The following is a 26631-nucleotide window of genomic DNA, read 5'->3' on the forward strand; positions in this document are numbered from 1 at the left end:
GGGCGCTTTTTCCAGAGGATCGGGGCCAGTGTAGACGCTCTTTTCCGGCTTTTCTAAAAGCCGGAAAAAAGCAGCGGACATTTTTATTTAAATGCCGCGGGGGATATTTAAATCCCCCGCGGATTTCCCTATTACGATCTCTGAAATTACCATGCCCCTTTCAGAAAAGGGGCCAGTGTAGACGAGCCCCAAGGGTTTCCCAGATCCCCTTCTGAGATCCACTGGACTACTTGGAGGATGAGTCACACTAATATGGCTAGGAACAGCAGGAGAGCATTTCAGCTAGAGTTATCTGAATAAAAATACAATCCTATGTGACTGGCAACAAGTAATGTTTTGCCCAGATTTGAAATATTTCTTTCTGATTAATTCCCAGCATAGAGCTTGGATCAGTTCTCAGCCTGAAAGCATTCTTGCTCATTTGTTAAATGGTTTCTAGACCTTGTGTGTCTAGAAACAGTTGTACACTGTACATTTACATCAAGATGAATGTAAGGTGTGTAAGCTTTCAACCTTACATTCACATCAATCGGATTATCATTAGCTGTTTGTTCTACTCCATTTGCAACGTCTTAGCAGTTGATCTCTGAAGTTAGGGATTCTCTGGCTATCACAAGATAGAAGGCCCTGGTGCCTAGCTTCATCAGCTCTCCAGATAATGGCTGATAAATTCATGCTAGATTTAAAGTACAGGGAAAGTAAATAGTAATGGTTATTCAAATGATATGATTTGGGATCCAACATCTCAAAATCTTTGAGCTAAAAACAAATAGTTTATACCAGGGGAAAACACGGACCGACACTTTTCCTGTTGCATACAATGCATTTTTTTGTCTGAGCAGATTCGAAACTCTCAAACCACAGCCTCAGCCCTGGTCTTTTGCCACTGATCCAACAGGGACAGAATATAGACATTGTGCATGGCGCTCACTCACGTGGCTTTGTTGTTGTGATGTTGGTAGAGGGACTAGCTGGCCCCGTTCCAGCCCGGTTGTAGGCTCTGACTGTCACATGGTACTTTGTATTGGGGTTCAAGCTTGTCACGTGAGCAGAGGTGACTAGACCTGCTGTCCTCACTCTGTCAGCAGCTTCCTCTTTATCGCCATCCTTCCAGTACCGGATCTAAACAGATGAGTACATCAAGGAGTTACTATAGAGAACTTTCTGGGTGTCTGGCTGATGAGTCTTGCCCACATGCTCAGGGTTTAGCTGATCACCATATTTGGGGTCAGGAAGGAATTTTCCTCCAGGGTAGATTGGCAGAGGCCCTGGAGGTTTTTCGCCTTCTTCTGTAGCATGGGGTACAGATCACAGCTAGAGGATCTCTGCATCTTGGGGTCTTCAAAGTATTTGAAGGCTTCAATATCTGAGATATAGGTGAGAGGATTATTCTAGGAGGGGTGGGTGAGATTTTGTGGCCTGCACTGTGCAGGGGGTCGGACTAGATGATCATAATGGTCCCTTCTGACCCTGGAGTCTATGAGTCTATGGTATTAGTGCCTAAGCCACTGAGGCCAAGTCTACACTAAAAGGGGAGGTTGAATAAAGATATGCAACTCCAGCTATCTTAATTATGTAGCTGGAGTCAATGGACCTAGTTTAGAGTTTCCCAGCCATCCCCACAGCAGGAGGCCGATGGGACCAAAAGCTCTCTTTGGCTTCCCTTATTCCTCCCAGAAGCAGGAATACTGGCTGCCAACAGGGGTGCCTTCCGAGTCTGATTTAACAAGTCTTAACTGGGTTATTTGCTTTCCCTTCCTGTTGCCCCTAGTGAACTGCACTACCGTGCGCTTCAGCCTGAGTCTCTCCCACGCTAGCTCTTCCATTCTCTTACCTCGTAGCCCAGAAGGACTCCATTCATGTCATCCTGCTCGACAGGCTCCCACAACACGTCCATTTCCGAGGACAAAACAGCTTTGGCTGTAACCTTGGAGGGAGCCACTTTTGGTTCTGGCAAAGGACAGAAGGAAAACCCAGCAATTAAGTCTATTTCATAACAGTGGGGGACAGGGTCACTGCCCAGGAAGGAGTGGCTTCATGGCCAGAGGCCGGCTCAGTGGCTATGGGACAGGTATAGCAGGAACACTCACTAGAGGCCCCATGTCTGAAGCGCTGACTATGGGTTTTATGTAACCAGTGGGGCAGCCTGGCAAGAGGTCTTGTGTTACAAGAGCTCTTGGGAGCCAAACACCTCTTCTTCTGCATTGGGTGTATGCTTCTAGGTGCACTCACCTTCCTCTGCAGAGTACACGATGGCAATCAGGCTCTCTGGTCCCTCCCCCTTCCTGTTGTATGCTTTGATTTTCACTTCAAATGGGGTGTAGGGCTCGATGCTCTCATTGCGGTAAACATAGTGCAGGGACTCTGGGTGGGGCACCTGCGCAGTCTTCCATGCCTGGGCGCCTTGCTTGCGGAACGACAGGATGTATCCAAAGCCATCTCCGTTCTGGTACTCCCGCAGCATTGGCTGCAACCGGGGCGAAGAATGAAAGGACACGTTGGCTCCTTTTACACCCGCAGGGCTTGCACTAGATTTTTCTCTAGACAGTTGGCAGAATTCTGCCTGGGAGCATGTGTGCTCAGATCCCATAAGGGAGGGTTTTGCACATGTGGCAGCGGGTAGAGTTTGGCTCTGTAGAACCCCATAAATGCTACGGCAGTGTTGCTAACCCTCGCAGCATTACCACAAGTCCTGGGATATTTCATGTTTTAAGGCTTCAGCCCCTGGAGTCTTGTGATAGTCACAATAGCCCACACCTAAGGCTACAGCTAGACTACAAGCCTTTTTCGAAAGAATCGAAAGCCTCTTTCGAAAGAAAGTCTCTAAACTACAAGCAGATATTTCGAAAAAGCAAGCCGCTTTTTTGAAAGAGAGTCTAGATGCTCTCTTTCGAAAAAGCAGTTTGCATTCAATAGTGCCTTTTTCGAAAGAGTACTTTTGAAAAAAGGCGTTATTCCTTGTAAAAAGGGGTTTACCGCAATCGAAAAAACTGCTGTGTTCTTTCGATTTACTTTCGAAGAATGTGGCTGCAGTCTAGACGCAGGTGAAGTTTTTTCGAAAAAACCCTGTAGTCTAGACACACCTTAAGTGGTAGTCTGCTACCCCCTTTTCCTTCCATCTTTGATTTTGTGACTTTTGTCTCCTTTTCTCCCCCTCCCTCTTCTGTTTTGTCTCCCTTGATAGTTCCTCTATGCTCCCTTTTGAGATCCAAGCCTTTCTCCCTTTTCCTTTTTCTGCCTTCTTCACTGGCCTGCACTTGCTGCCAACTCACCGTCCAATTGATGATGAGTTCACCGGGGGCCCCTCCTCCTCCACTGAGCCCAGATGGTGCCACAGTAGGGGCTGTTGTGTTCCCCAAAAGAGAAAGAATGCGAGAGTTTAAAAACAAAGGAATCGTGAAAGAAAAGCACCCACGTTTCAAAACCTGGGAGCAATCAACTTCCTTCACCTTGCCAGCCCATCAGCTTCTCACCCTTCACTACTGAAGATATTTTAGATGTGATTTGCAGAGGTGCTGAGCTCAGACAGTCCCTCCTAAATTCAGCTGGTGATGTGGCTTTTCAGAGCCCTTGAAAACCAAACCCTAAAAAGCATTGTGGGGGTGAATTTTTGTTCAGTGGGAGTTGCCAGTTCACCACACACAGTCAGGGCACTTCAAGCACCTGAGCTTTTGGCTAAGACCAAAAGCAGTATTGACTTAATATGCAGTAAGTTGTCACAGGGGACTTCACCCTGTCCTTGCAGTAAGTTGGAGAGTGGCTCTCAACCTATCCAGCCTGCTGTCCTCCTTTTAGGAGGCTGATTTGTCTTGCCTACCCCAAGTTTCATCTTACTTAAAAACGATTTGCTTACAAAATGAGACATAAACACTCAAGTGACACAGCACCATAATACTGAAAATATGCTTATTTTTACCATGCTGCTATAAAATACGTTGTGACAAACGCTGAGGTTGTAAAAACATGTCATTGTCTGAAATTTTAGTTTGTCCCGACTTGTCCCGTGCTTTTCATGCAGCCTGTGGTAAAATTAGTTCACTATGAATTGTTGTACCCCCCTCGCATTAGACCTCTATGTAACTCCAGGGGTACCTGTATCCCTGATTGAGAATCACTAGTCTAGCTTTAATAGGCCTTTTCCATTTCTTACCATTAGGATCTTATAAAGTTCTCAGAGTATAAAATACTCGGGGCAGGGAGTGTCTCTCTTTTTTGCACCTTGCACAAGACCCAAGTTCATTATTAATGTTTGGCATATGATAAATAACACTTGTGAAGCAGTAATCCAACGCTGTGGCTCCTTTATCCATGGAATGTAAATGGGTAAGGAAAAAAGTATATTTTGTGGCATGAGCATCTCTAGGAATACTCAATGACTTGATGAACTTGTGGCGATGCCAAAAACCAAGATAGATGATCCCTGATGTCCCCTTCTAACCCTGAGAGTATATGCACCTACCAGCTTCTTTGGTGCGGATTTTGCTGGAGGGCCCACTAGGATCCCCAGCTCCAAGGATGTTGCTGGCTAGGACCCGGAATTCATAGTCCATCCAGGGGATGAGGTTCACCACTTGGGCCGCCTCTGCATTGCCTTCGATGTTTGCAGGATCTATAACCCAATAACAGGAGAACACAACCAATAGAGCAAGCGGCTGTCAGGAAGCAAAGAAAGAGTTCCACCCCCAGAGCTATCTATTTGAGCCGAGGCACGGCTGCTGCCATAAAAACACTTACTGGTGCGCACTTGCTTCCATTTGTTGGAGAGTGGGGTGCGGGCCTGGATGGTGTATTTGGCAATAGGGCTGTGGTTATCGAAGCCACGGCTCCAGCTCAGATGGATGGCCATGTCACTGATGTTTGTTACCACTACGCCCCCGGGCGGCCCCGGAGGTCCTAGCACAGTGAGAGAAGGACAGTCACGTTAACAGCCCTGTGAGGATCGGCAGGGCTTGTTGCTCTTCAAGAAACACTTCATCAGGCTGCTGTACCCTGAAGGGTCGAAAGTGTAGCCTCAAAAGCCTCCCTTAAAACATTTGGGGTCTGGCGAGGAATCTCCTCCAGATTCTTATTCTCTTCTGGCTACAGGGGCGGGAACCTTTTTTGGCTCAGGGGTACTGACCCACAGAAAAATCAATTGGGGCTGCCACACAAGTGAGAGGCAACCCCCCCCCCACCTCCCGTCACTGACATGGTCCCCAACTGAGAAGCAGAAAGACCCTCTCTCACATCCCTCTCACACACCAGAGCCTAGGGGCGCCCAAGCTAGTAGGTTTTGTGTGCTCCAGCCCTGTGGGAGGGGATGGCAGGGGGGCTGGAGTGCCATTGCTTGGGGCGGGGGGGAGGGGCCTGAGCCTTGGGGACCGGATCCCGGTAAGCCGGGGGCTGCATTCGGCCCCTGGTCCTTAAGTTCCCCAAGTCATACTGCAGATCATGAGGAATTCAAATGGCTGTTAGTGGGAGGTTTTGGAATGTGAGACCGCGTTGGTGCCTGGCAGGGAATTCCGTTTGGGCTGGTTGTGCACTGCATGAAGGATGTGGAAAGAAATGGCGTAAAAATTACCCCTGACAATCAGCATGGCCGACTCGGAGGCGCTGTCGACGACTGTCTGGGCCGTGCACGTGTACCGCCCGGAGTGCCTCAGCTGAATATTCCGGATGGCGAGGTCCCCAATAGCCTCTTTCTGTGCCGGGGAGAGAGAAGGCAATGGCTGATCAAGCCGGGGCACCTCGCAGCATATGAGATGTGGCCCTTAAAATCCAGGACCCTCCTCGTGAGGTTCGGAGGATTGGCAAATTGGACATGTCCCAAAAGAGACCAAGGCAAACCAGACTCAGGGTGTTTTGTTTGCCCCTTTGCCCCAGGTTCCTGGAGAGAACACAGAACCCCTTGATACTCACCATGCTTGCTCGCCTGTAGTGTCCTTCCGACCTGTCAAAGTCAATGGGGAAGTCATCCAAGGACCAGGTAAAGGTCAGGTCCATAGTTGGGTCATGGGAGGCATGGCACTGCAGGGTAGTGTTTTCACCTAAGTTGATATCAGCACTAGATGGGGCCAAGGTGATTTTGGTGGCATCTGCGGAGGAGGTGAGAGGGCCGTTACAGGCAGTCCCCGGGTTACATGGATCCGACTTACATCGGATCCCTACTTACTAACAGGGTGAGGCAACCCCGCACTAGCTGCTTCCCCCCAGCAGACCAGGGAGACGCAGAGCAGCTTTTCTCAGCAGACACCTCAGCTTGAGAATAAAGGACTGAGGGAAGTGAGGTGTGGGAGAATAAAACTGAGCTCTGGAGAAATGTTTGGCTAGAGTTTCCCCTACAGTATGTACCAGTTCCGACTTACATACAAATTCAACTTAAGAACAAACCTACAGTCCCTATCTTGTACGTAACCCGGGGACTGCCTGTACTCGCAGAGGCAGCGTGCATGCACCAGTCATTCTCTGGTTACAACACGCAGCCTGACAGGAGGTTTGACTTTGCAAAACCACCCACGTTTCTGTCCCCCTCTCACTAGGAACCACAAATGATCCAAGGGGCAGAAAGGATTAAATTGGATGCAAAATAGAAATATTATTTCAGGGCCAATTGCTCATGGAAGCCTTTTGTGGAAGATGGGTTGAATTGAGGGACTGAAATGAGGTAAGGGTGTGATTCCCTCTGAGGACTGGATTGTTTTATGGGAATCGAAGGAGAAGAAACTGCCCCCTTCACCTTAGAGCATTTATTAGCACCCTCCTTGCTGCATCAGCTTGAGTACAAGAGAGCTCTCTACCTCGAACCGAGAGGATTCCTGTGCTATTGGCTTTTCCCATGAAATTCTCAGCGAAGCAGGTATACTTCCCCTCATCAGATTTGCTGATATTCCGGAGGATCAGGGTGCCCTCAGGGGTAATAGTCACCCTGCAGAAGGAAAAGAGCCACAGCAAGAAGTGAGATTAAAAAGGCACGGACAGCCACCATGTTCACTGCACATGCCCATCTGACCTGGAATTCCCGGATGCTGCTGACTTCCCTAGGGATGCAGGTCATACAGATCAGACTGCAAAAACTATGCAAGACGTGTTAAAAAGAGGCAGAGAATGAAGGACAGCAAAGGCCAGTGGCTTTTGGAAAGAAGGAACCTTTGATAATCAATCCCATGTGATGTGTGCTCCGTGGAAGGTTTGAAACACAGGAATGTGAGCCTGCCCTACAACGGAGCCCAGGTAATCGGTGCTCTGTGCTGCTCTTCCGTGTGGACTAGCTGGTGGGCTCAGGTTTCGTGCTTCCGTTCCACCAGGAACCGCCTGCTTGTACTTCTTTTTGGTTCCTGGGGAACCAAACCTACTCTGCTTACCTCAGCCTTTGGCCGGAGCCAGCCCACGTAGGACTGTGTGACGGAATGTGCTCCCCACAGGATCCCTGCTAGAACTGTGTCACACCAGGTGGGTCCAATTAGCTAATTAAGCTGCAAGCAGGGGAGCCTTAGGCTACAAGGAGGCCACGGATTGGGTTCACTTGCGCAGGAACAGGGGAGGGTGGGGGATAGGGCCGTGGAAACGCTCCAGTGATGTAGGCTGCCATCACTCCCTGAGTAAAGGGAGTTGGAAACTAGCAAAGCCAGGGAGGGTGGGAGCTAGCGATGTAGGAACCAGCTCAGGAAAACAGCAGCAAGGGGTGGGGCGGTGGTTGTTTGTTAGAGGGCCCCTAGGTTGGAAACTAGTGTAGTGGGCAGACTTACCGGCCACTGGGGAAGCAGGGTTGGAGACATCAGACAGAGGGTCTGTAAGGACTCTGGATTCCCCAGAAGGGGAGGACATAAGTAACTGGGCTGTAGGACCAAGCCACAAAGAGGAGACTGCTGTTCCCGGAGCAAGAGGGGCCAGAAATGTCACCAGAGGGAGAGCATAAGAATTAGTTCCCAGCATGGCCAGCAGGAGGCGCTGCAAGTGGTGAGTGCAAACTGTGCCGGGGAGGGGCACTTTTTTAGCGGATTCAGTTCTTCCTCCATTCTTCCCGGAAGTTCGTTCTTCCCATCCCCTAAATCCCTCCATCTTCCTGAAGAACGCCCCAATGCACGTTATCACATTCCCAAGGACTACGACCCGGGTCTTGAATAATAGTAAAAGGTGTTAACCAGAGGGCCACCAGGCTGGGTGGTTGCCTTCAAGGGAAGACACGTTTTTAGCTGTTATTGCTAGCTAGAAGCAGACTTGGTGCCAGTACCTGCTGCTGTTGATCAGGAGTTCAGTTCCTTTGGTCCAGAGCACAATGGACTTTGGTGCTGCTCTTGGTTGGCATGGGATGATGACCTCTCCACCTCGGGCTGCTGGTATCAACCGCTTCACAGGGCTTAGCCGAAAATCTGGCGCTAAGGCTAAGAAGAAAAGAGGATTAAGGGATCTTCTCAAATACTGATCCATCAGCATGGTAAGACTGCGGTGGAAATGGATTCCGATTTGCTGCATTGCTCAATGACTGCCAGATTGTGTTGGCTGTTCCACTACCAGCTATGAGAGATTCTACCTAATTCTGAGGTGACAGTGATACCACTTTAATGCTTGCAGGGTGGGTCTGTGCGGAGCCACAAAACCAGCCGATTTCAAAGACGACGGGGAGTTTTGCTTCACTGTCCCAAGCAAATTCCAGCTAGCGTAAATGCATAACGGGCCCTAAAATTTCCCCTTTCAACTGGCTATGGAATTCTGCTTTACTGGCAGCCCTAAACTGCTGTGTCAGGTTGCTGCTAAACAGCTGCTGCTTAGAACATTTCACCTCTAAACTGCTGGTTCAAATCCAGCTCCGATTAGAACCAACACAAAGGCGCTATCACTGCTCTGTGTGAAATGAGCGTGGGCTCTGCCCAGCTCCTCTCTGCTGCCCGCCCCAGCACACTGACGGTGTCATGAATACTGAACTGTTTGCTCAGCACCGGTTACTCCGGGTCAGGGGAAATCTCGGTAGTAGGGAGAAACTTGAGCTGCGGGGCTCTGTTCTGAAACTGTTTTGTGGCTCAGTAGAGGAGTTCATTCTCCAGGACTGTTCATCTTTCAGGAGGACTAAGTTTACACAAATCTGTACTATAAGTAAGTAGTTGATGCGCCCTGTCCAGAGGTGCTGCATTTCAGTGGTGGGTAAGTGCTTCTCCTGTGTTTGTAATGGCCGGAGATGAAAAACATAATGTAAATATAAACATATTAGGACTCTTTCTAAAACACTTCAGTGTCTAGATCAAGGCTACTCAATCTGCAGATCACGGCCCATTTGTTTGCAGCCCGCGGTGCAATTAGGGTTTACACGGTGGGAGCCAAAACCAAAAAGTAGTCAATAGAATGGTCTTCTGTTGATATGCGATTTAGTAGTAAAATTCCTGGACTGTCATTGCTTATTAAAAGTGCTGTCATATGGGTGGAAATCGGGTAAATATTTGCATTTTATTAATATCAGCAGAACTGACTTAAACAGGGCCAGTGTGTTGTGTAGTCTTGCCTTAATCTTTGTATTCATGCCCATCAGGGTGAAAGAAGCTATTTGCATATATTTGCATATATATTTGCATGTATATGCAACCGCATTTACGTTGCAGCCCTTGGCATGAACTGTGAGTATCATTGTGGCCCCGAGTAGCCCTGCTCTAGATAGTCCTTGGCAGCCTGGGACTTAGGGAAAATGAGGAGTTACCTTGGACTGTTAATTCCGCGCTTGCATACACCGTGCCGTGCTTGTTCTCAGCTACACACTGGTACATGCCAGAGTCCTCCAGGGCTAGCCTGGAAAGCCTCAGCTCTCCGCCGCTCACTTCAATGCGGTTCTGTGCAAACAGGAAGGCAGGCCAATTAGACGGGAAGCAAGACCGCGAGGCGCAAGACGCAGGCGCTCAGAGCCGCGTTTCAGTTCTGCTCCTAGGCCAGCTTGTTCCAAAGTTGGTATAATTTTTCTGTCTACCAAAATGCCTTCCTCACTAAGCATTTACAGGGCTGTCAGCGCCGTGGTAGCTGTGCCAGTGCATACAGTGTGTAGGTATGTACTGACTGGTGGGAGGAAAGCACTGCTCTCTAAGGCATGGGTTCCCAAACTCGGGGGGCGTGCCCCTCGGGGGGGGCGTAAAGAAATTCTGGGGGGGCATGAGGCAACTCAGCCTCCCCCTCCCCATCAAGTTTTGCTGCCCTGGTCAGTTCTTTTTTTTTTTTTTGCTCAACAAGTTTTGCTGCTATTTTTGTGTGTGGGGTGTGTGTGTGTGTGTGTGTGTGTGTGTGTGTGTGTGTGTGTGTGTGTGTGTGTGTGTGTGTGTGTGTGTGAAGGTTTTTCAAAAATCAAAAAGGGGGCATGATGCCAAAAAGTTTGGGAACCACTGCTCTAAGGAGGCTTTCCTGCGCTGAGGCTTGCAGGTGAAGTCCCAGGGCTGCTGATAACAGTGGGGAGTGACTGGGCATGGTGGGAATGAACATGTGAAACGAGCTCGGAAATCCCAGCAGCTTCCCTGGTGGTGGCGGAGGGGATATCGATGAAGTGTGTTTGGCCCATATCAGTGCAGCTGGCAGTTTCTGCTCAGGCAATGCTGGGATCAGGAGCAGCAGGGAGTGCTCCAGGCCTGGACTGAGGGATTGGGATTGGATTTGAGAGGTGGTGGCACAGCTCTGTGGGGTCTCTGTGCTGGAGCAGTTGCGAGCTCAGACGTGTGGGAAGTTGGCATTGCTGGGCAGGCTCACGGGACTGGGTGAGGACAGAGACTAGCAGAACTACAAAGGGGCTGTAGCATTGGACCCATAGGGTCTAGAGCAGCTCGGCTGCACCATTCACTGTTCCAAGCGAGGGCTGCCATACCTGCGTGGTTAACGGCTGCCCATTCCGCAGCCATCTGATCGTGGGCCTGGGCTTGCCCGCTGCTGCACAGCTCCAGCGGAGATCTGATCCGATGTCGGCTTCTGTGTCCGTGATTACCTTCAGCCACTCTGGCTGAGCTGCAAAGGGGCAAGAGCCACGTAGGAGCCAGGAAGGCCAGGTCGGAGGCTGCTTGGGCCAGGGACGTGGGGTTGCACTGACCATGTCAATGTCATGGGAGTGCAGTGATGGATCATAATATGTTACCCCAGCGCAATGCACTTGAGCCAAGGGTTGGATTCTCCGCCTACTTCCCCTCGTTGAGCAAGTGCCAGTATAAATAGCCGCAAACACACAGTAGCATGCGTTGCTGCAGCCAAGGCTGTGATAGGTACAAACCCACCTGATGCTGGGGGCTAGCGAGTCCACACTGCTTAGCCACGCCATGGCTGCCGCTAACCATACTGCCACTGTTGCGTCGTGCTAGTGTGAGCGTATGTACATGAGCAGAGGAATCCTAGTTTAAGAGGTAGCCTCTGCGGGTCCTCCAGCCCACAGCCCTGCTTCTAAACTATATGTACCACATGGGAAAGCACATTGACCTCTTTCTCTCTTGCTCTCGCTCTAGAAATGAAATGGGGCCCTATGCCACATCCTCACTGAGTTGTGGGGAAGGCTGGATCTGGACTGGAAGATTTGGGTTGTGATGACAGCTCAATCAAACCTGTAGAGTGGGTCCAGTCTGTGACCCTGGACTCCAGCACCTCTGGGTTTTGGGGGAGTTTGGACTGAATCTGATGCGCCCAGATGGGATTCTATCTCGGTTGACCCACCCTCTTTGGAAATTGCTCAAGAGAGAGCTCTTTGGTAGGTTTTCATTCATCCCTGCTATAGCACAGAACAGAAACCTGGGGGGGAACAGAAACCTGGGCATGTGGTTCATAGGGTTCTGTGGTGGATTTGATTAGGGCGGGTTCAGAGGTGACCCTGGGTCTCCTTTGTGTGCTTTGGGAAAGGGCCTGTTTAAGGGCCTTACCTTGAATAATAATGCGGCCGTGGTAGGTGTCTCTTCCCCTAGCATTTTCAGCCTCACACTCGTAGGTGCCTTCGTCTTCAAAGTCAACGTCCTGGATTTGCAGGAGGGGCTCAGTGGAGATCCACCCGGAGGGCTGGGAGCTGTCCACCTTTCGCCACTTTATCCGGGGGACAGGGCTATGTAAAAGCAAACGCAGTGAAGCAAAACGACAGGGCCTCAGGCGCAGTGCAACATATCCAATCCAATCCAGTGCAGTGGCCTTCCACAAATACCGCCCTGCACCCTCACGTGGCAGACAGGACAAAGAGTCTCCACTGTTTGAAATGATGGCTTGGCCCTTCGCCCTGCTCTGCATTGGGAAATGAAGGGGCGAGTCATTCTTTCTACCCATCATTACGAAGGCCCTAGCGTCTCTGATTCCCTTCCAATGCAGCTGCTACCCCCACTGCCAAAGGGTGGAATGAAATGAACGAAGAATACTCACTTCCCAAAGGCGAAACACTCCAGAGTCACCAGCTGCCCAGCTAAGGCATAGGTGTCGGCAGGAAACTTGGCTCTAATGCTGGGTGCATATTGTCTGGCATCTGCTGGAAGAAAAGCACTGGTGAGGAGATTTCTGGGCTTCTAGAACTAAGGGGAGAGGGCTAGCTCTGTGGTTTGAGTATTGACCAAACTGTGGCAATGCAGCATGGGGAGAGAGGTGGTCTGTCACGTAGGCTTGTCCCACCCTTTTAAGGTGTATATAGGTCACAACCAACACTTTAAACTCTCCCCAGAGACCAATGGCCGGCCAGTGTGGCTCCTGGAGCACTGGTGTAATAGGCACTTAGTGAGTCACTTCGCTCGGTCAGTCTCCAATTGCTTCTAAAGCATAGCCCCCTCCCTATGGGTGCATCCTGCTAATGCAAACAGGATGAACTTAATGCAAACAGAAGTCCCTAAGAGAGACTCCTAAATTCTTAATGAGGGAACGCTGCAGCTGGCGATCTCAGTGGCTTGCATGTTTCCTTGCGGGGCTCCTGCAGTTTATTGCAGATCTTTAGGTAGTTTGGTAATTTTTGCTTTTTACATAAAACAGGAGCCTTAATCTGTTCTGAAAAGAAACCACATCCGGGAGCTTTCCTGCCATCGCCCAAACCCCTGCAGATGGAAAGGGTTTTCCAAGGGAAATGTTCCAATTCCAGATTCTCAATCTCTCTCTTTCTCCCATGGTCTCTAGCTGTTTCAGAAAACAAAAGGCCTGATTCAAAGCACATTAACATCAAGTGGCTTTGAGTCTGGCCTAATGTTCCCTCTCATCTTTTCCATCCATGTGCGGATTTTTTCTGTCCACGTGGAGAATAAAATTTTCTGTGCACCGAGGCGTGTATGCATGTGCACCACCTGTAGAAACACAAAACCTAGCTGTGGGCAGTATGCTAATCAGATGGCTGGCATTGGAATCTTTCCTGAGCAACTGCACAAGCGCCCAATTTACAAGGAACACTGGTCAGGCCATAACATTGTTGAATCTTGAGCCAAAGACCTGGTTTCCGTGACAACCACAAGTGCCAGTGCCAACGGGAATGTTAATTGTAGTCACTGTGACATCACTGACAGGATTCTGCAGCGTATCCTACCACAGCTGGCTCCCCCCTTCATTTCTGGGTCTGGCTTACCCATGGTTGTCCTAGATTTGAAAGATTCCCCCTGGGAGTAGTTCTAACCAGCCATAGGGCCCGGCTGCTCTCTACTTCCTATCCTGCTCTTACATCTTGTTTAGCACTGGCTCATGGTCTGTAATGCCACATAGCTCCATCAGGATTGGGCAAAGAGCTTCCTCAGCAGCTCTCACCACCTAGCATGGCCTCCCTGTGCCTCCTCTTCCTCGCTGCATCTCTGTCTGCTCTCTCCCACTGATGCCTGTTAACGTATCTGTCCTCCGGCTACGTGGTGAGAGGTTTAGGGTGAGGCTGGGTCATGCTGCCAGTGAACTTGGCATAAAACCTTCTGGTGCGGTGCAGCTAATTCCCCCATGGGCAGCTCGCCAGGTCTGTGGGAGTGTGTGGGGTCAGGGTTCACCACCATCTCACCCTCTTTTGGGGCTGGGAGTGGTGTCGGAGGAGCAGCAGCCCTGGCACTTCTCTGAACACAGCTGCCGCAACTGTGCGTGACCCATGAGAAGGCCCCTTGCAGACCAATCCCCATTACAGCCTTCTTGCTGGAGGTGGAGGCAGCCTGAGGCAGCCGGTGACCCGCAGAGAGGAGTCTGCCACTCCTACAGCTGCAATAAATGAGAGTTTCTCAGGAGCCATGACGGTTCACTCTCGGCTGATACAGCCCAGCAGTGCCAATGCGAGGGCACTTTTGTGAGGCAGACACCACCACCAACCAACTGAGACCACCAGGTAACAGTCACTATCCGTAACTCCTGACTGGGGCAGGATTTGGCCAAGGGACCCAGAGAGGAAAGGAACATCTAGTTCCCCTCTTTCCTACTTTATCTTGGAGAGCTGTTCCCTCTCTAGGAATTGGCTTCTGAGGGCACCGTGTTCCCATGCAACGGCCTTCGAACACTGACCCTCCGCCATAAGGTTGAGCCGGGCAAACTTGCTGAAGACGCTCTTCGTGATGAAGTCAATGTGGCTTGTGGCAAAGCAGGAGTAGTTGCCCAGGTCCGAGGCCTCTGTCTTGGCAATGTAAAGGTTTCCTGTCACCTGCGAGACAAAGCGCCTTCCATCTGCTGGGATGAAGTTGGGAAACTCATTCAGGAGCCATCGATAGGACAGGCCTGCATGAGAGAGAGTCAACGGTGAGGTGTGAGAAAAGCTGGCTCTCCTGAACGAGAGATGTTCAATGGCGTTTAATCAGCGAATCAACTAGTCGATGGAATTTCCTGCTGCGGCTCTTCCTTTAAAATGTATTAAGAGCCATTAAGCTCTTAATACAATTAAAAGGCTGAAGCGCCACTAAGGGGGGGGAGAGGAGGGAGAACCAGGTGTGAATTGGGAATCAGCTGATTTCCGGCTCGCGCCCGGTCCCCCGCTATGCCTCTGCTTCCCCTACCCCGGAGTGGAGATGGTGCTTGGGGGGGAGGGGAGGACACACCAACTTTTGCACCGGCTCCTGTTTCCCCCCCTTTTCTGCCTCTCTCTGATAGAGGCAGCAAGGGTGGAGGGAAGTGACTAGTCAAGTCAAGTTGCTTATCGGACAATTGACTAATCGCTTACATCCCTACCCTGGACTGCCTCCAGAGCAGGCTGAACCAAGAAGGTTATGTCCCAAACTGGGACGAGACTTGACCCTAAGTTGTGCTATGCATGGTGGTCATCCTGTCCAGCCCCATCACATGGCCCCTTTTGATTGACAAGACTTGAACTCAAAGGTAACACTTGAAAATGGGCTCCCCTAGAATTCCCTGCAAGAAAGGGCCAGGCCCATGGGTCTGGCTCATTCTCACCATATGAGGTCACCTCAAGCATCACCTGCAATCCCGCAAACCCCTTTTACTTCTGCTATCCCCTTTGCTCTAGTGCAGGGGTCGGGAACCTCTTGCCCCCAGGTGCTTTGGTCCAGCCCCTAAGGCTCAGGGCTTCCCCCAGCATTGTGGAGCCTGTGCTGGTTCTCCAGCTCCTGCACTGCCCCACCGTGGTGCTGAAGCACAAAAATCAACTAGCCTGCACCTCCCCTAGGCTCGGCTGTACGAGGGGAACATGGGCAGTGTCTTTCTCACTTGTGTGCGGCCCCCGACTGATTTTTCTGTGAGTCAGTGCCCCGACTCAAAAAAGGTTCCCCACCCCTGCCTTCACCGCCACTCTCTTACCTGGGTAATGCGGAGGGGGGCTGCAGGGGAACACGGCTCCCCAGCCCTCGGTGATCTTCACAGGGTCTCGCTCGTCTGTGGAGAATTCCTGCAAAACTAAACAGACACAGTGAAACCAGCAAGTGAAGAGCCTGCCCAGGGGGTACGTTCCATTGTAATCGGGTTTTGTCGGGCCCACAGGGGAGGCCCGCGGTGTGGTTCTGGAGGGAGCATTGCTCATGTCATTCCCAAGGAGAGAACTGCACGGTGGCAGGGCAGGGAGGCCTGTCACTCATACAGAGACTGCTGCCCCCAAAAGCCATGGTCATGAGCTGCCTTTGCAAGAACGCAGCCAGCACTGCCTCATTGGGTGGCCAGCAGGAGATGCTGGAGAATGATCCTCTGCCTTCCTTGCCCCCTCCAGGCCCATGCACTCACCTCTTCAGCAAAACACCTGGATTTCCAAATGGGGGTCCAAAGACCATTCCCGAGACCCTTTTCCTGGTGGTGCATTGAATTAATTGCACCACAAGGCTTGGGCAGGTCCTTTCCCATTAGTGGAAGGCTCTATAACAGTGGTCCCCAACATTTTGGGGCTGTCGGGCGTCCAGGGGCGGGGCCGCTCATGCACCGGGCGTCCGGGGGTGGGGCCGCTCATGTGCCGCATGCCCAGGGGTAGGGCCACCCATGCGCCACGCGCCCGTGGCCAGCACCATGCATGTTCCGTGCACCCGGGGTAGGAGCCACTCATGTGCCGCACGCCCAGGGCAGGGGCTGCCCATGCACCGCGCGTCCGGGGCCGGCACCGCGCATGTGCCATGCTCCCGGGGGCGGGGCCAGCCCATGTCATTCCGTGAGCGCACATAAATGCCCCAGCGGGTGTCATGGCGCCTGCGGGCACCGCATTGGGGACCACTGCTCTAGAAGATTTAATTGAGGACATGATATTAGGTACTGAGTGTGCAAAAGTAGAAGTTCATGTATATTTTACCCGACCCAACAGAGGCATAAATGGCCCTTGCGTCAGTTGTCGTCACGGCACTGAACGAATATATTTTGAAAAGGAAAAAGTGGTAGAAAGACACTGGAACAGAAGCCTTTTGCATCCAGCCCACTAACCATGGGGGGCTACGGAAACATCTCCCTTATCTTCCTATGTCAGCAGGGGGAGGTTTGGTTTCCCCCCTGTGCAGTAGCTGCCTTCCATTTGCACTGCGGAGATGAACAAGGGACTTACAGCCAAAGCGGATGTAGGCTTCTCGGCTCACAACCGTACCCATGGGGTTGGATGCCAGGCACTGGTAAGACCCAGCATCCTTCGCTTTTACTGGGTGGCTTATCTCCAAATTGCCTCCAACCAGCCTGTGACGGGAATCTGGCTCCATCTTCATTTCTGTGCCATTCATCTTCCACCTGGAGGGGGAGAGAGGGAGGAGGAAACGATCACAGCTGCATGGTCACCTCACGCTGGTACCAAAGTGTGCTGACTAGCCCCTGGTATGAGGGGGATGCAATGGGGTGCATTGTAAGGTCTGTTGTATCTACTGCTAGATGAAGTCAATATTTACTGTGCTAGGTGACAATAGGAACCAGGTGGATTCTCTCTCAGCCACCTCTACTGTTAAGGGAGGGAAACCAGGCTAGAAGCACCAGATTATCAGGCCCATGCTGTCCTGCTGTTTATTCCTCTGATCCCAAATGAATTTCAACTCATGACTTTCAAACGTTTTGGTGGGACGGAGGATTTCTCTGTTGTGAATGGCTGACACTGGCATTACGCAGAGACTAAAAGCCCCACAGCGATTTAGGAGGGACGTGCGGGGACAACACGTAGACGAGGCAGCTAGTGTCCACCTTAACTTTTTTTTAACAAAACCTAATGATGTGTGAAGTGAACACAGGTGGAAAGTGCTGGGGAGGGGGGAGAACTTTAAAGAATGGACAATGGCCGGGCAAGCTGCCCAGCTACCATGTCCCAGTCCTGCTCTGGGAGGGGGATAGGTCCCAGACAGTGGCTCAGTTGCCCTTCACAGGTGAGAGGGCTTGACTCTATATCCCTCTCTGAGGAGAGGGCTGAGGGGACTTCATTAGAAAATGGCCACCAGTTCATTCTGCATAGGAGCTACAAACAGCCGGCAAGCGGTAACAACTTTGTTATTACCGACCTGGGCTGCATTGACCTCGCTGTGCAAGACTCTGTCCTACACACCACTCCTCCAGGGCTCTTCATAACAAAACCCTACAGCACAAGGAGGACAGGTAGTATTGGTGTGGATAGAGGAGGCTCCTCTCCTGCTGTAGTCCAAACCCACGACAGTTGTGTTAGGTGTTTCCATAATCTGTCTCTCTAAAGCACTTTGGTGCAGTAGCAGGGCATTTAGGGATGCAGGGCAGGCAAATGGGGGCAGCTGTCCTCACCTGTAAGTTGCAGGAGGGCTGGCTCTTGCGCGACAAGCCAATGTTATCTTCTCTTCTGTGGAGCCTTCAGGAAAGAGGATGTTGACTGGCTGATCTTCAAAGATTGGCCCATAGTTCCTTATGGTACCGTGGGCCGGGCACCGTCCTGCGAGGGAGCAGCATGAGAGAAATCCTGCTGAGCTCAGCTCCTCCAGGAGAGGTTGTGGAACAAACTTTGGTCAAACCGTTTTTAAAAGGGACACAAGTGCAGCTAGAGAGGGAGGCCTATCCCAGAATCCCACAGCCAAGTCCCCTTGGATTTTGAAGAGTTCAGTTCCGGGTCAGAACTTTGCCTCATCTCTAGTTCAGAGGTTGGGTTTTTCCTACCGACTTAATTTCTGGTTTCACATTTTTTCCCCTGATAGGAGGGGAAGTACCATGCTAACTAAAAGCCATGGCAACCTGAAAACCCCATCCATTGGTCAGCATGGCCCAACCAAAATCTAGCCCTGCCGTTGGGAGGTTTATATTCTGACATGTATGGGCCTCTGACACCATCTTTTCACTCTCCCTCTGCCAGCGCTGTTTGGGAGTGGGCAGCAGGACTTAGGAAACAACAAATGGTTAAGGCGGTTGGATTAGCAGGCAAAGAGCAGTAATGAAAGGGTAATGCAGAGGTAGCATGGAGCAGTGGACTGGCCACAGGAGTAGGAGCTGGGTATCCCTGGGTATCTCTACACTACCCCGCTAGTGGAACGAGGAGTACAGCTAGTTCGGATTAAAAGCCTAATCCGAACTAGCTACTCCGTGCTGCGTGTAGCCGCGCGGCATGGGGTTCGAACTAGCCGGCATTTAAAAATGGCGCCGGCCAGCTTCATGCAAATGAAGCCCGGGAAATTCAAATCCCGGGCTTCATTTGCAACTGCGGATGACTACATTACCCCCGCTAGTTCAAACTAGCGGGGTAGTGTAGACATACCCCCTGAGTTTTATTCTTGGCTCTGACACTGCCAAGTTCAGCTTTGTGATGGCAACTTACATCCTGATATTGTCATCTGAACATCACCTAATTAATTCCTCCAATTCGCCCTCTGCCCGAGAAGTAGGTAGGTATGAGTGTTAGGCAGGAGTTAGATTGGAGAACATGATTCTGTCCTGCCTCCCTTTCGGGCTCGGGGGTAAATCATCTCATCCCAGTGTCACCACCTCTTTCTGGACCTGGAAACCCTCCTTTCCCAGCCGCCATGCAAAGTCACTGAACACGCAGTCATGGTTAGATCTGTTTTGCCTACCAGCAGGGGGTGAGTGCCAGGGTTGCTTGGCAGTGTTCAGATGTGATGGGCTGGATTCTGATCTCACAGCTGCATACATTGGGAGCAGATCTTACCAATGGAGTTACCCCACCATAAAAAACTGGGTGAGATCAAAATCAAGCCATTTGCTCAGTGGAAATAAAGTGTGGGCAGTTTGTGATTTTGTGATCTGCATCAAGGACTGGACAGTTGAATATGAAGCAGTCAATCAGAGGACTGCTCCTTGAGTGGGGCTGAGTCCACAGATGGTCTAGAAATGCAGGGCTGGATTTTTAAAGGTAAAGATTTTTACAGATGCAGTTAGCGGCCTATTGAAATGAAGGAGTTAGCCACGTGTAGGTACTTTTGAAAACCTCACTAGGCACCTATTAGTATCTTTAGACACCCAAAAAACTTTAAAAGTACTATGGTGGTTCATAAGATAGGTAGGTCTAGTGAGATGTTACTGGTGTAGCCATAGTGTTTGCCTTCCAGGGGAAAGGTTCTTGGGTCAGCACTTGAATCTTCATGCTTTGCTCCCTTTCCCTTGTATAAAGCAATGCCACCTGACTTGATTTCTGCTAGCTGCCCCTCTTCCTTTCCATTCACCTCTTTGTTTCATAATGGAGAAGGGGCCTTCTCGATTTGATTTACTGTAAGTCTCACAAATGCTTCTATATCTGGTTTTGCCTGTTTGATTTTCCCTTTGATATTTACATACCTTCTGCTTCTTGTTTCCTCCCCCTCCCCTCCTTTCTCCCCTATTTATTTTGTGTCTGGACATCCCAAACTCAAAACTCCAGTCATCTGAAGAAGTGAGCTGTGCCCATGAAAGCTCATGATACCATCTACATGTTTTGTTAGCCTATAAAGTGCTACCAGACCATTTGTTGTTGTTTTTTAAGTTTATCCTGTACAGACTAACTCGGCTGCCCCCTGAAGCTTCTATATTCAGAGACTGAGTGTGGCCTAACTGGAGAGGGAGTTGCACTGGGAATCAGTGTTTTTTGTTTCTGGCTCTGGGCAAGTCACGTCACTGGTCTGGGCCTCAGTTTCCCCTTCTGCAAAATGGAGGGGAGGTCTCTTACCCACCGTGGCTGAAAAGCGCAAAGCATTATGTCATCAGCAAGACTGAGGAATTTGACCTTGCTCTCAAGACAAATGGAAACGCTGACAGAGTCTCCCTCCTGGGCGCACGTCATAAAAATGGTCATCTAAATACTATGAATAATACAAATCAGCCTGTGATGCATAACGGCAAAAGCAGCTGGTGAGGGCACAACCATCAGTGTTGTTTTCCCCCTCATTGTCACCATTCCACCAGCTGAACCAGACAGTGAGCGCCTCAGTGTGAGGCCCATCTGCCCCAAACTGATAAGCCAGGGAAAGCTCCCACCCCACCGAGATCAGGATGTGATTGGCGGAAGCTCCTTGAGGGCTTTGTAGTTGAATTAATAACTCTCTTATGCTATCTTGCCAGCCGTCAGGCTGTCTCCTTCTCTGCAGGATGCAGCAGGACCACCGATCCAATGAAGCGCCTCTGATAAGTGTCATGTTTTATGCAAGAGTGAATTTCAGCTGAGAAATACCCAGCAGGCCTCCTCTGGGTCTGCACGCCCTTTACCTGTGGTTCAGAGGGTTCTTGTTTGTTGTCCCGGCTACCATGGCATATAGGGATGGGAGCAAGAGGGGAGAGGAACGCCGCTAATTGGCTAAGCCCTTTCTGAACAGCTGGCTGCTTACTGCTGTGCCTGCCGACTGGTGCCTGGATATTATCCAATTAGCTGAGTCCTCCCACTGAGCCCCCGTACCGTGCTGGGGCATCCGACTGCAAATGAGCTGGACTCAAACTGACCCTTTGTGGGGGACTGGGTATCGGTGGCCAAACACACAAGGACAGGTTGACTTGTGTGAACCCCCCCCATGTAACTTACAATGGTAGTAGCCCCACTGGCATCACAATCTGTCCCAGAGGTGAGGAAATTGGGTATTATGGGACTTCATAGCCCCTTCCCAAATCTATGCAGATGCCCCCATTTTGCTGTTGGAATAGCCCCCTCCAGAAGCCGGGAATTTCTCCTCCTGGCCTTGCCAGTAGCAGACTTGCTGAGCTGCTCTCGACTGGAAATTGCTCTATGCTGGTCAGCGGATAAAATAATCAGGGTTAAAGGCAGAATTAGTAAGACTGCTGCGTGTTAATACATTTCAATAGTAAAAAGCCAATGTACTGAGGCTTAACAAGTACGCAGCCAGATTTCCATTTAAGTCATTAGAATTTAAGTAATGAATGGCAAATGATTTCTATATATTTCTCATTGAAAAGTCATGTTGTTAATGCTCAGATGCATTGTTCTGTGTCTAGGTGCTGCTTCCTAAGCTACAAAAGCCAAGCCTGGCTGATCTTTCCTTTTAATGCCACCCAAACATTGTTGCTATCCTCTACTGCCCTTCTCAGTGGTGGTCTGCAATGCTCAGGCATTGATTTTCTATATTGGAAGAGTGCATGAAGTTCAGACAAGGTGGTGTCCATGATTCCCACGTGTCTGGGAGATATGACCAGGTCTCACTTGTTCAGCAATATGAGCAGATCAAGGTTAAAGGTGTTAACGCTCTCGCTGGGTTGGGGTGAAGGGATCGGCACCCAGGAAGACAGATAATTCTTTAAAAAAATCATCTACATGCTTTGTTAGTCTCTAAGGTGCTGCTAGACTATTTGTTGTTTTTTAAAGTTTTTCCCGTTACAAACTTACTCGGCTGGCTCTCTGAAAAACATTCTAAGTCTGCTGGAGCCAGGTTGACTCTATCGTAGGACCCTGGGCAAGCCACTTCACCTTCGACCTGTCGCTTTTGAAACCTCGCCCTGTGGGACAAGGTCCTCTTATCACAACAGCAGGAGGTTGCATCGCTGGGTCATGAGATCCAGATGCAAATTTTCAAAAGCCCCAAGGATATTTTGAGGCACAATCATGTCCTGCCAAATTAGTTCACAGGAAGCAGGATGACCCAGTCAAAATTGGGACTGTCCCATGAAAAATGGGACAGCTGCTCCCTTACTTGACCTCTCAACTTGGTGCCCTAGGCCATACAGCTGGTGGAAGGGGGCAAGAAAAACTGTATCTCAAATGCTGCCTTTGAGCAAAGTGGATCTCACTTGAGGAAATAAATCCGACAGAATAAACAGGAAAAAGATGAAAACTAGAGCACCCAGATAATCGCGCGGTCTGGAAAAACAGCGGCAGAAATACTTAGAGATTCAACTTTTTTCGGACTTGTGTTGTGGCTCCGAGTGTGAAATATTACACCACAGGCCTAGCCACCTCTATCAATATCACAAAGCTACATTGTGTATTATGGAAACAGACAAAACTATGGCCTCCAACTCCTTTTCCACTGCAGTGAGCAGGGAGGGGCCTGCACCAAACCCACCCTGTGTAGCAGAACTAGCTGATTTCTGCCCGTTTGATTTTTCTTCTTGTTGCTCAGACCATGCTGAATGCCAGATCTGGAAAGACCAGCTGTCTGGGAGGTTAGATTCTTTGGCCCTGCGCACAGTAAAGGGGGGAATAGGAGGACAGCGTCAATGCTGCAGTCGGGCTATCCAATTCAAAGTTGCGTCAGCAGCAATTATAAAGCACAGACAGCTTCTATGCCTTGCTTTATGGCATGCCCCCAGCCAGAAGCCTGGCGTGTGAGAGAGCTGGGAAACAAATTGGTTTTACAGCAAATGTGACCAGGCAGACTAAACCAAAATCCAAAGCAGTGACTTGTAAAGAGAAGCTTTCTTGTGGGAGCAAGTGCACACAGCTCTGGTTAGTAACAGACTTCATGCATTTTCTAAGGTTTCTTTTCAGCGATGAGAAGCAGGGATATTTTTAGACTCCCAGTAATATTTTGCACTCTGGTAACGCAGTTCATCAGAGATTTTTCTCTGCGTGTTACAAGCTTGTAATCTTCTCGGCACTCAAGTGAGGCCCTTACCCTCATGTGACCGATTTTCAGGGAGGGGACGTGACTTGCCTGGGTCCCAAGGCTGCCAGCAGCAGAGCTGGGAAGAGAACCCAGGAGTCCTGAATTCCCTGTGGGCTCCATTGGAGGGGTTTCACCATGAGGTGCTAGTCCCCTCTCTTAGTTATGGGGATCCGTTGCATCAAAAGTTTCAAGGTCACTAGAGAAGATCCCCTTTGAGTTTTCTAGTGCCTCATTCTTTCTAGCCCTTGCCCGAGTACAGGTGGGCTACGTCTACACTGGCATGATTTTCCGGAAATGCTTTTAACGGAAAAGTTTTCAGTTAAAAGCATTTTCGGAAAAGCGCATCTAGACTGGCAGGACGCTTTTCCGGAAAAGCGCTTTTCCTGGAAAAGTGTCCATGGCCAATCTAGACGCGCTTTTCCGCAAAAAAGCCCCGATCGTCATTTTCACGATCGGGGCTTTTTTGCGGAAAACAGTACTGTGCTGTCTACACTGGCCCTTTTCCGGAACAGTTTTCCGGAAAAAGATTTTTGCCCGAACGGGAGCAGCATAGTTTTTCCGGAAAAGCACTGATGATTTTACATTAGATCGTCAGTGCTTTTCCGGAAATTCAAGCGGCCAGTGTAGACAGCTGGCAAGTTTTTCCGGAAAAGCGGCTGATTTTCCGGAATAACTTGCCAGTGTAGACACAGCCATGAAGTCTCACAAACGCAGCTAGTTAAGGGTGAGAACCCAGCCCTGTCTTGCTGGGTCCACCATATTTGGGTCAGACATATTTTGGAATAGCCTCCTGATCTAGGTCAGCCCTGCCCCGCCCGAGGGACCCAGAGGATGTTAAAAGGTCATTAGATATTTATAAAGGACAGCAGAGCAGCCTCTCCCCGGGCAGATGAATGATCTCAAAGGCATGATCTAATTCTCAAATGTCTGAAGGAACCATCTCCCTGCTGAGAGGATGTCCCTTTAAAGCACAGCCTGAAATGCCTTGAGATCAAGGAGACGATGGAAAACACCTCCCTGGAAAAGCAGCCAACAGAGGCGGCTGGGCCAACAGTGCGATTGGCCGCTGCGGTGACAGTCACACCTATGCAGGAGGCCAGAACAAATCTACGCTCCACTTGCTAAAGTGGGATGTAAGTGTTGCATAAGGATTTCACAGCGGGCAGCCCGTTTGCAGTGTGCTGTACGTTCCCTCCCCGCTCCCAGATGGGTGCAATCGGACCTTCAGCGTGAAAGCCATGCTCCTGAGCTGTATAAATGCCTCCCAAGATGCAGCCACAAGCCATGTGAGAGCCACGTGCCGAACACGTGATTCGTGCTAGATGAGCCCTTTCAGGTGAACCCCAAATAATTCCAGGTGGGAAAGGAGCCAAACAACCTAGCTGGTTCCCCAGCCAGTGTGTTTCTGCTACTCGTCAGTCAGTACCTCCACTAGGCATGCACTCCCAGGCTGAGGGGCTACCTCTTACCTGTAAAGGTGATGATGGCTAATGACACGAAAACCAATTCCATGGGAGCTCCCATCCTGTGCCTCTAGGGTGAGGATTGTCTTTACTGAGGAACAGAGACAGGGACCCTGAAAGGGAAGGAAAAGTAGATTTATTCCCAGCAACTGGGCAGGCCAATTTCCCACTGGCTGTCTCTCTGGTGTGGAGCATTCCCTATGAGGAGTGTCCTTCTGCGTGATGAAGAACCATTTTCCCTCTCGGATGACCCTGTAGTTTGGAAAATCACCCCCGCCCCCCGTCTCTACCCTTAAACACACGCGCTCTGTCTCTGTCTCCCAAAAGAAAAAAATTACTTAGATTCTTCAGGTTTTTCTCAAAACACCAAAAATATTCAGGTTTGGAGGGGGAGGTGCACAAAAATTAATTTGGTGAAAATTCATTTTTTGGTGAAAAATCCATGAAAACCAAAATCCAACCCGAAACCAAAAAATCAAGCAAACCACTTCTGATCAGCTCTGCCTCTGGGCACTGCTACTAACCTGAACATTTCCCATTCAGATCCCCTCTCAATTTATTTCTCTCTCCTTAGCCTCATGGGCAGGCCGTGCCTTGCCGCGTGGTCCACAGATGAGCCAAAGGAAGCAGGCAGGAAGGGTCCAGCGCAGAACTCTGGCCAGTCAGGGAAGGAGCCAGTGAGGAGGCGGCTTGCTGGGGGCAGCCCTGCTTATAAGGCACTGCTCGGCCAAGCAGGGAGCAGTGGAGTCCTGACCAGGGCTAGTTCCCAGGGAGAAGCACCTTTGAAGGAGCCGTGCTGGGCAGGGGCAGAGGAGCAGGAGGGAGGCTCCAGCCTGATACCTGCCAGGCTGCAGGCTTCGATCTAACGGCTAGGAGGGTGCCGGGGTCACAGGGAACAGGAGGCTGTAGAGGGCGAGTGAAGGAGGGCAGGACAAGGCTGCCACCAGAGGGTCCCTGGTCTGGGACCCAGAGATGTGGGGGGTCCCCTCCATTGCCCTTGCACCGCACCTTGCCACACTCGGGTGGCCTTTATAGACTGTGGCTTGCTGCTGCAGGGAGGTTGCAGTGGATCACAGTAGCAGGTGCAAGGCTGTGGGTTGCTGATACCCCCAGAAGGGGGGCAAGAGACCAGGGTGGTGGGCACTGCCAGAGGGTAGTGTCCTCAACAGGACACCATCATCCTGGGAGCAGCACGGGTCCAGAGCAGAGCGTGGAGCAGCAATGAGTGAGACACCGGCCAGAACAGGGATGTGAGTGAGTAGCTGACTAAGCATAAGCTTCTCGGGTAGTTGAACGGAGTTCTAAACTACTCGCTCCCCCCGCCTCTTTCTGCCTCTGTATGACAGGCAGAAAAGCGGGAGAGGAAACAGGAGCTGGTGCTGGGGGGAGCCGACTTAAAAGCTGGTTCCCCCCCCCCACTGTCTCCGTGTTGCCGCCTGCTCCCCCTAACCACGCTGCTGCCTCTATCAGAAGCAGCAAGGGGGGGATGGGGCGGCTGTTGCCAAAGCAGCCCCTGCCCTCAGCCAGCCCAGGCCACCGTGAAGAGGGACGACTGGACCTGGCATGAGCTAGGAAAGAGCAGTATGGAGTAAGAGCCCAGTGGTTCTTACTACATTTAAAATGCAGAGGCGCAGCAGTCCAGAGCTGCCACGAGCTAGGACTCCTCAGTCCCAGCTCCAGTCGGCTCGTGCTGTGGCTCTGTGGAGGGCCCCCGTATCCACTAATCGTGTAGTTGATACAATTTGCAGTTTAACATCCGTAGGTCTGAAGGGGGCTGTGTCCTGAGAACAGTTAATTCCCAGTGGAACCAGCAGGAGGCGCCGTGAAATTCTGTCCCCAGGGACAGAGACCAAGTGGACATGGAGCTTGTGCCTGGTGGAATGTGTGTG

At 50.7% G+C, this 26631-nt stretch overlaps 2 protein-coding genes across 2 annotated transcripts in view; one reads left to right on the forward strand and one right to left on the reverse strand.

Annotated features, from left to right (window-relative positions):
• The window catches only part of RBBP5 (RB binding protein 5, histone lysine methyltransferase complex subunit), a 118398-nt gene that overhangs the window by 52650 nt on the left and 39117 nt on the right, over positions 1–26631 (forward strand). The gene's annotated exons all lie outside the window — the stretch shown is intronic.
• The window catches only part of CNTN2 (contactin 2), a 61347-nt gene that overhangs the window by 8322 nt on the left and 26394 nt on the right, over positions 1–26631 (reverse strand). The window contains exons 2-20 of the mRNA XM_075910507.1: positions 24749–24855; positions 18040–18184; positions 16859–17034; positions 15643–15738; positions 14401–14610; positions 12325–12424; positions 11841–12016; positions 10808–10944; positions 9665–9794; positions 8210–8360; positions 6777–6904; positions 5899–6074; positions 5561–5681; positions 4735–4893; positions 4460–4609; positions 3273–3343; positions 2233–2467; positions 1835–1950; positions 936–1122 (exon numbers count right to left, since the gene is read on the reverse strand). Of these exons, the coding sequence (XP_075766622.1) occupies positions 936–1122; positions 1835–1950; positions 2233–2467; positions 3273–3343; positions 4460–4609; positions 4735–4893; positions 5561–5681; positions 5899–6074; positions 6777–6904; positions 8210–8360; positions 9665–9794; positions 10808–10944; positions 11841–12016; positions 12325–12424; positions 14401–14610; positions 15643–15738; positions 16859–17034; positions 18040–18184; positions 24749–24803 (2719 nt within the window). The 5' untranslated portion in view covers positions 24804–24855. The remainder of the gene's footprint in view (positions 1–935; positions 1123–1834; positions 1951–2232; positions 2468–3272; positions 3344–4459; positions 4610–4734; positions 4894–5560; positions 5682–5898; positions 6075–6776; positions 6905–8209; positions 8361–9664; positions 9795–10807; positions 10945–11840; positions 12017–12324; positions 12425–14400; positions 14611–15642; positions 15739–16858; positions 17035–18039; positions 18185–24748; positions 24856–26631) is intronic.

The sequence above is a fragment of the Pelodiscus sinensis genome, chromosome 27, assembly GCF_049634645.1.
Source record: "Pelodiscus sinensis isolate JC-2024 chromosome 27, ASM4963464v1, whole genome shotgun sequence".
Lineage (NCBI taxonomy): Eukaryota > Metazoa > Chordata > Testudines > Trionychidae > Pelodiscus > Pelodiscus sinensis.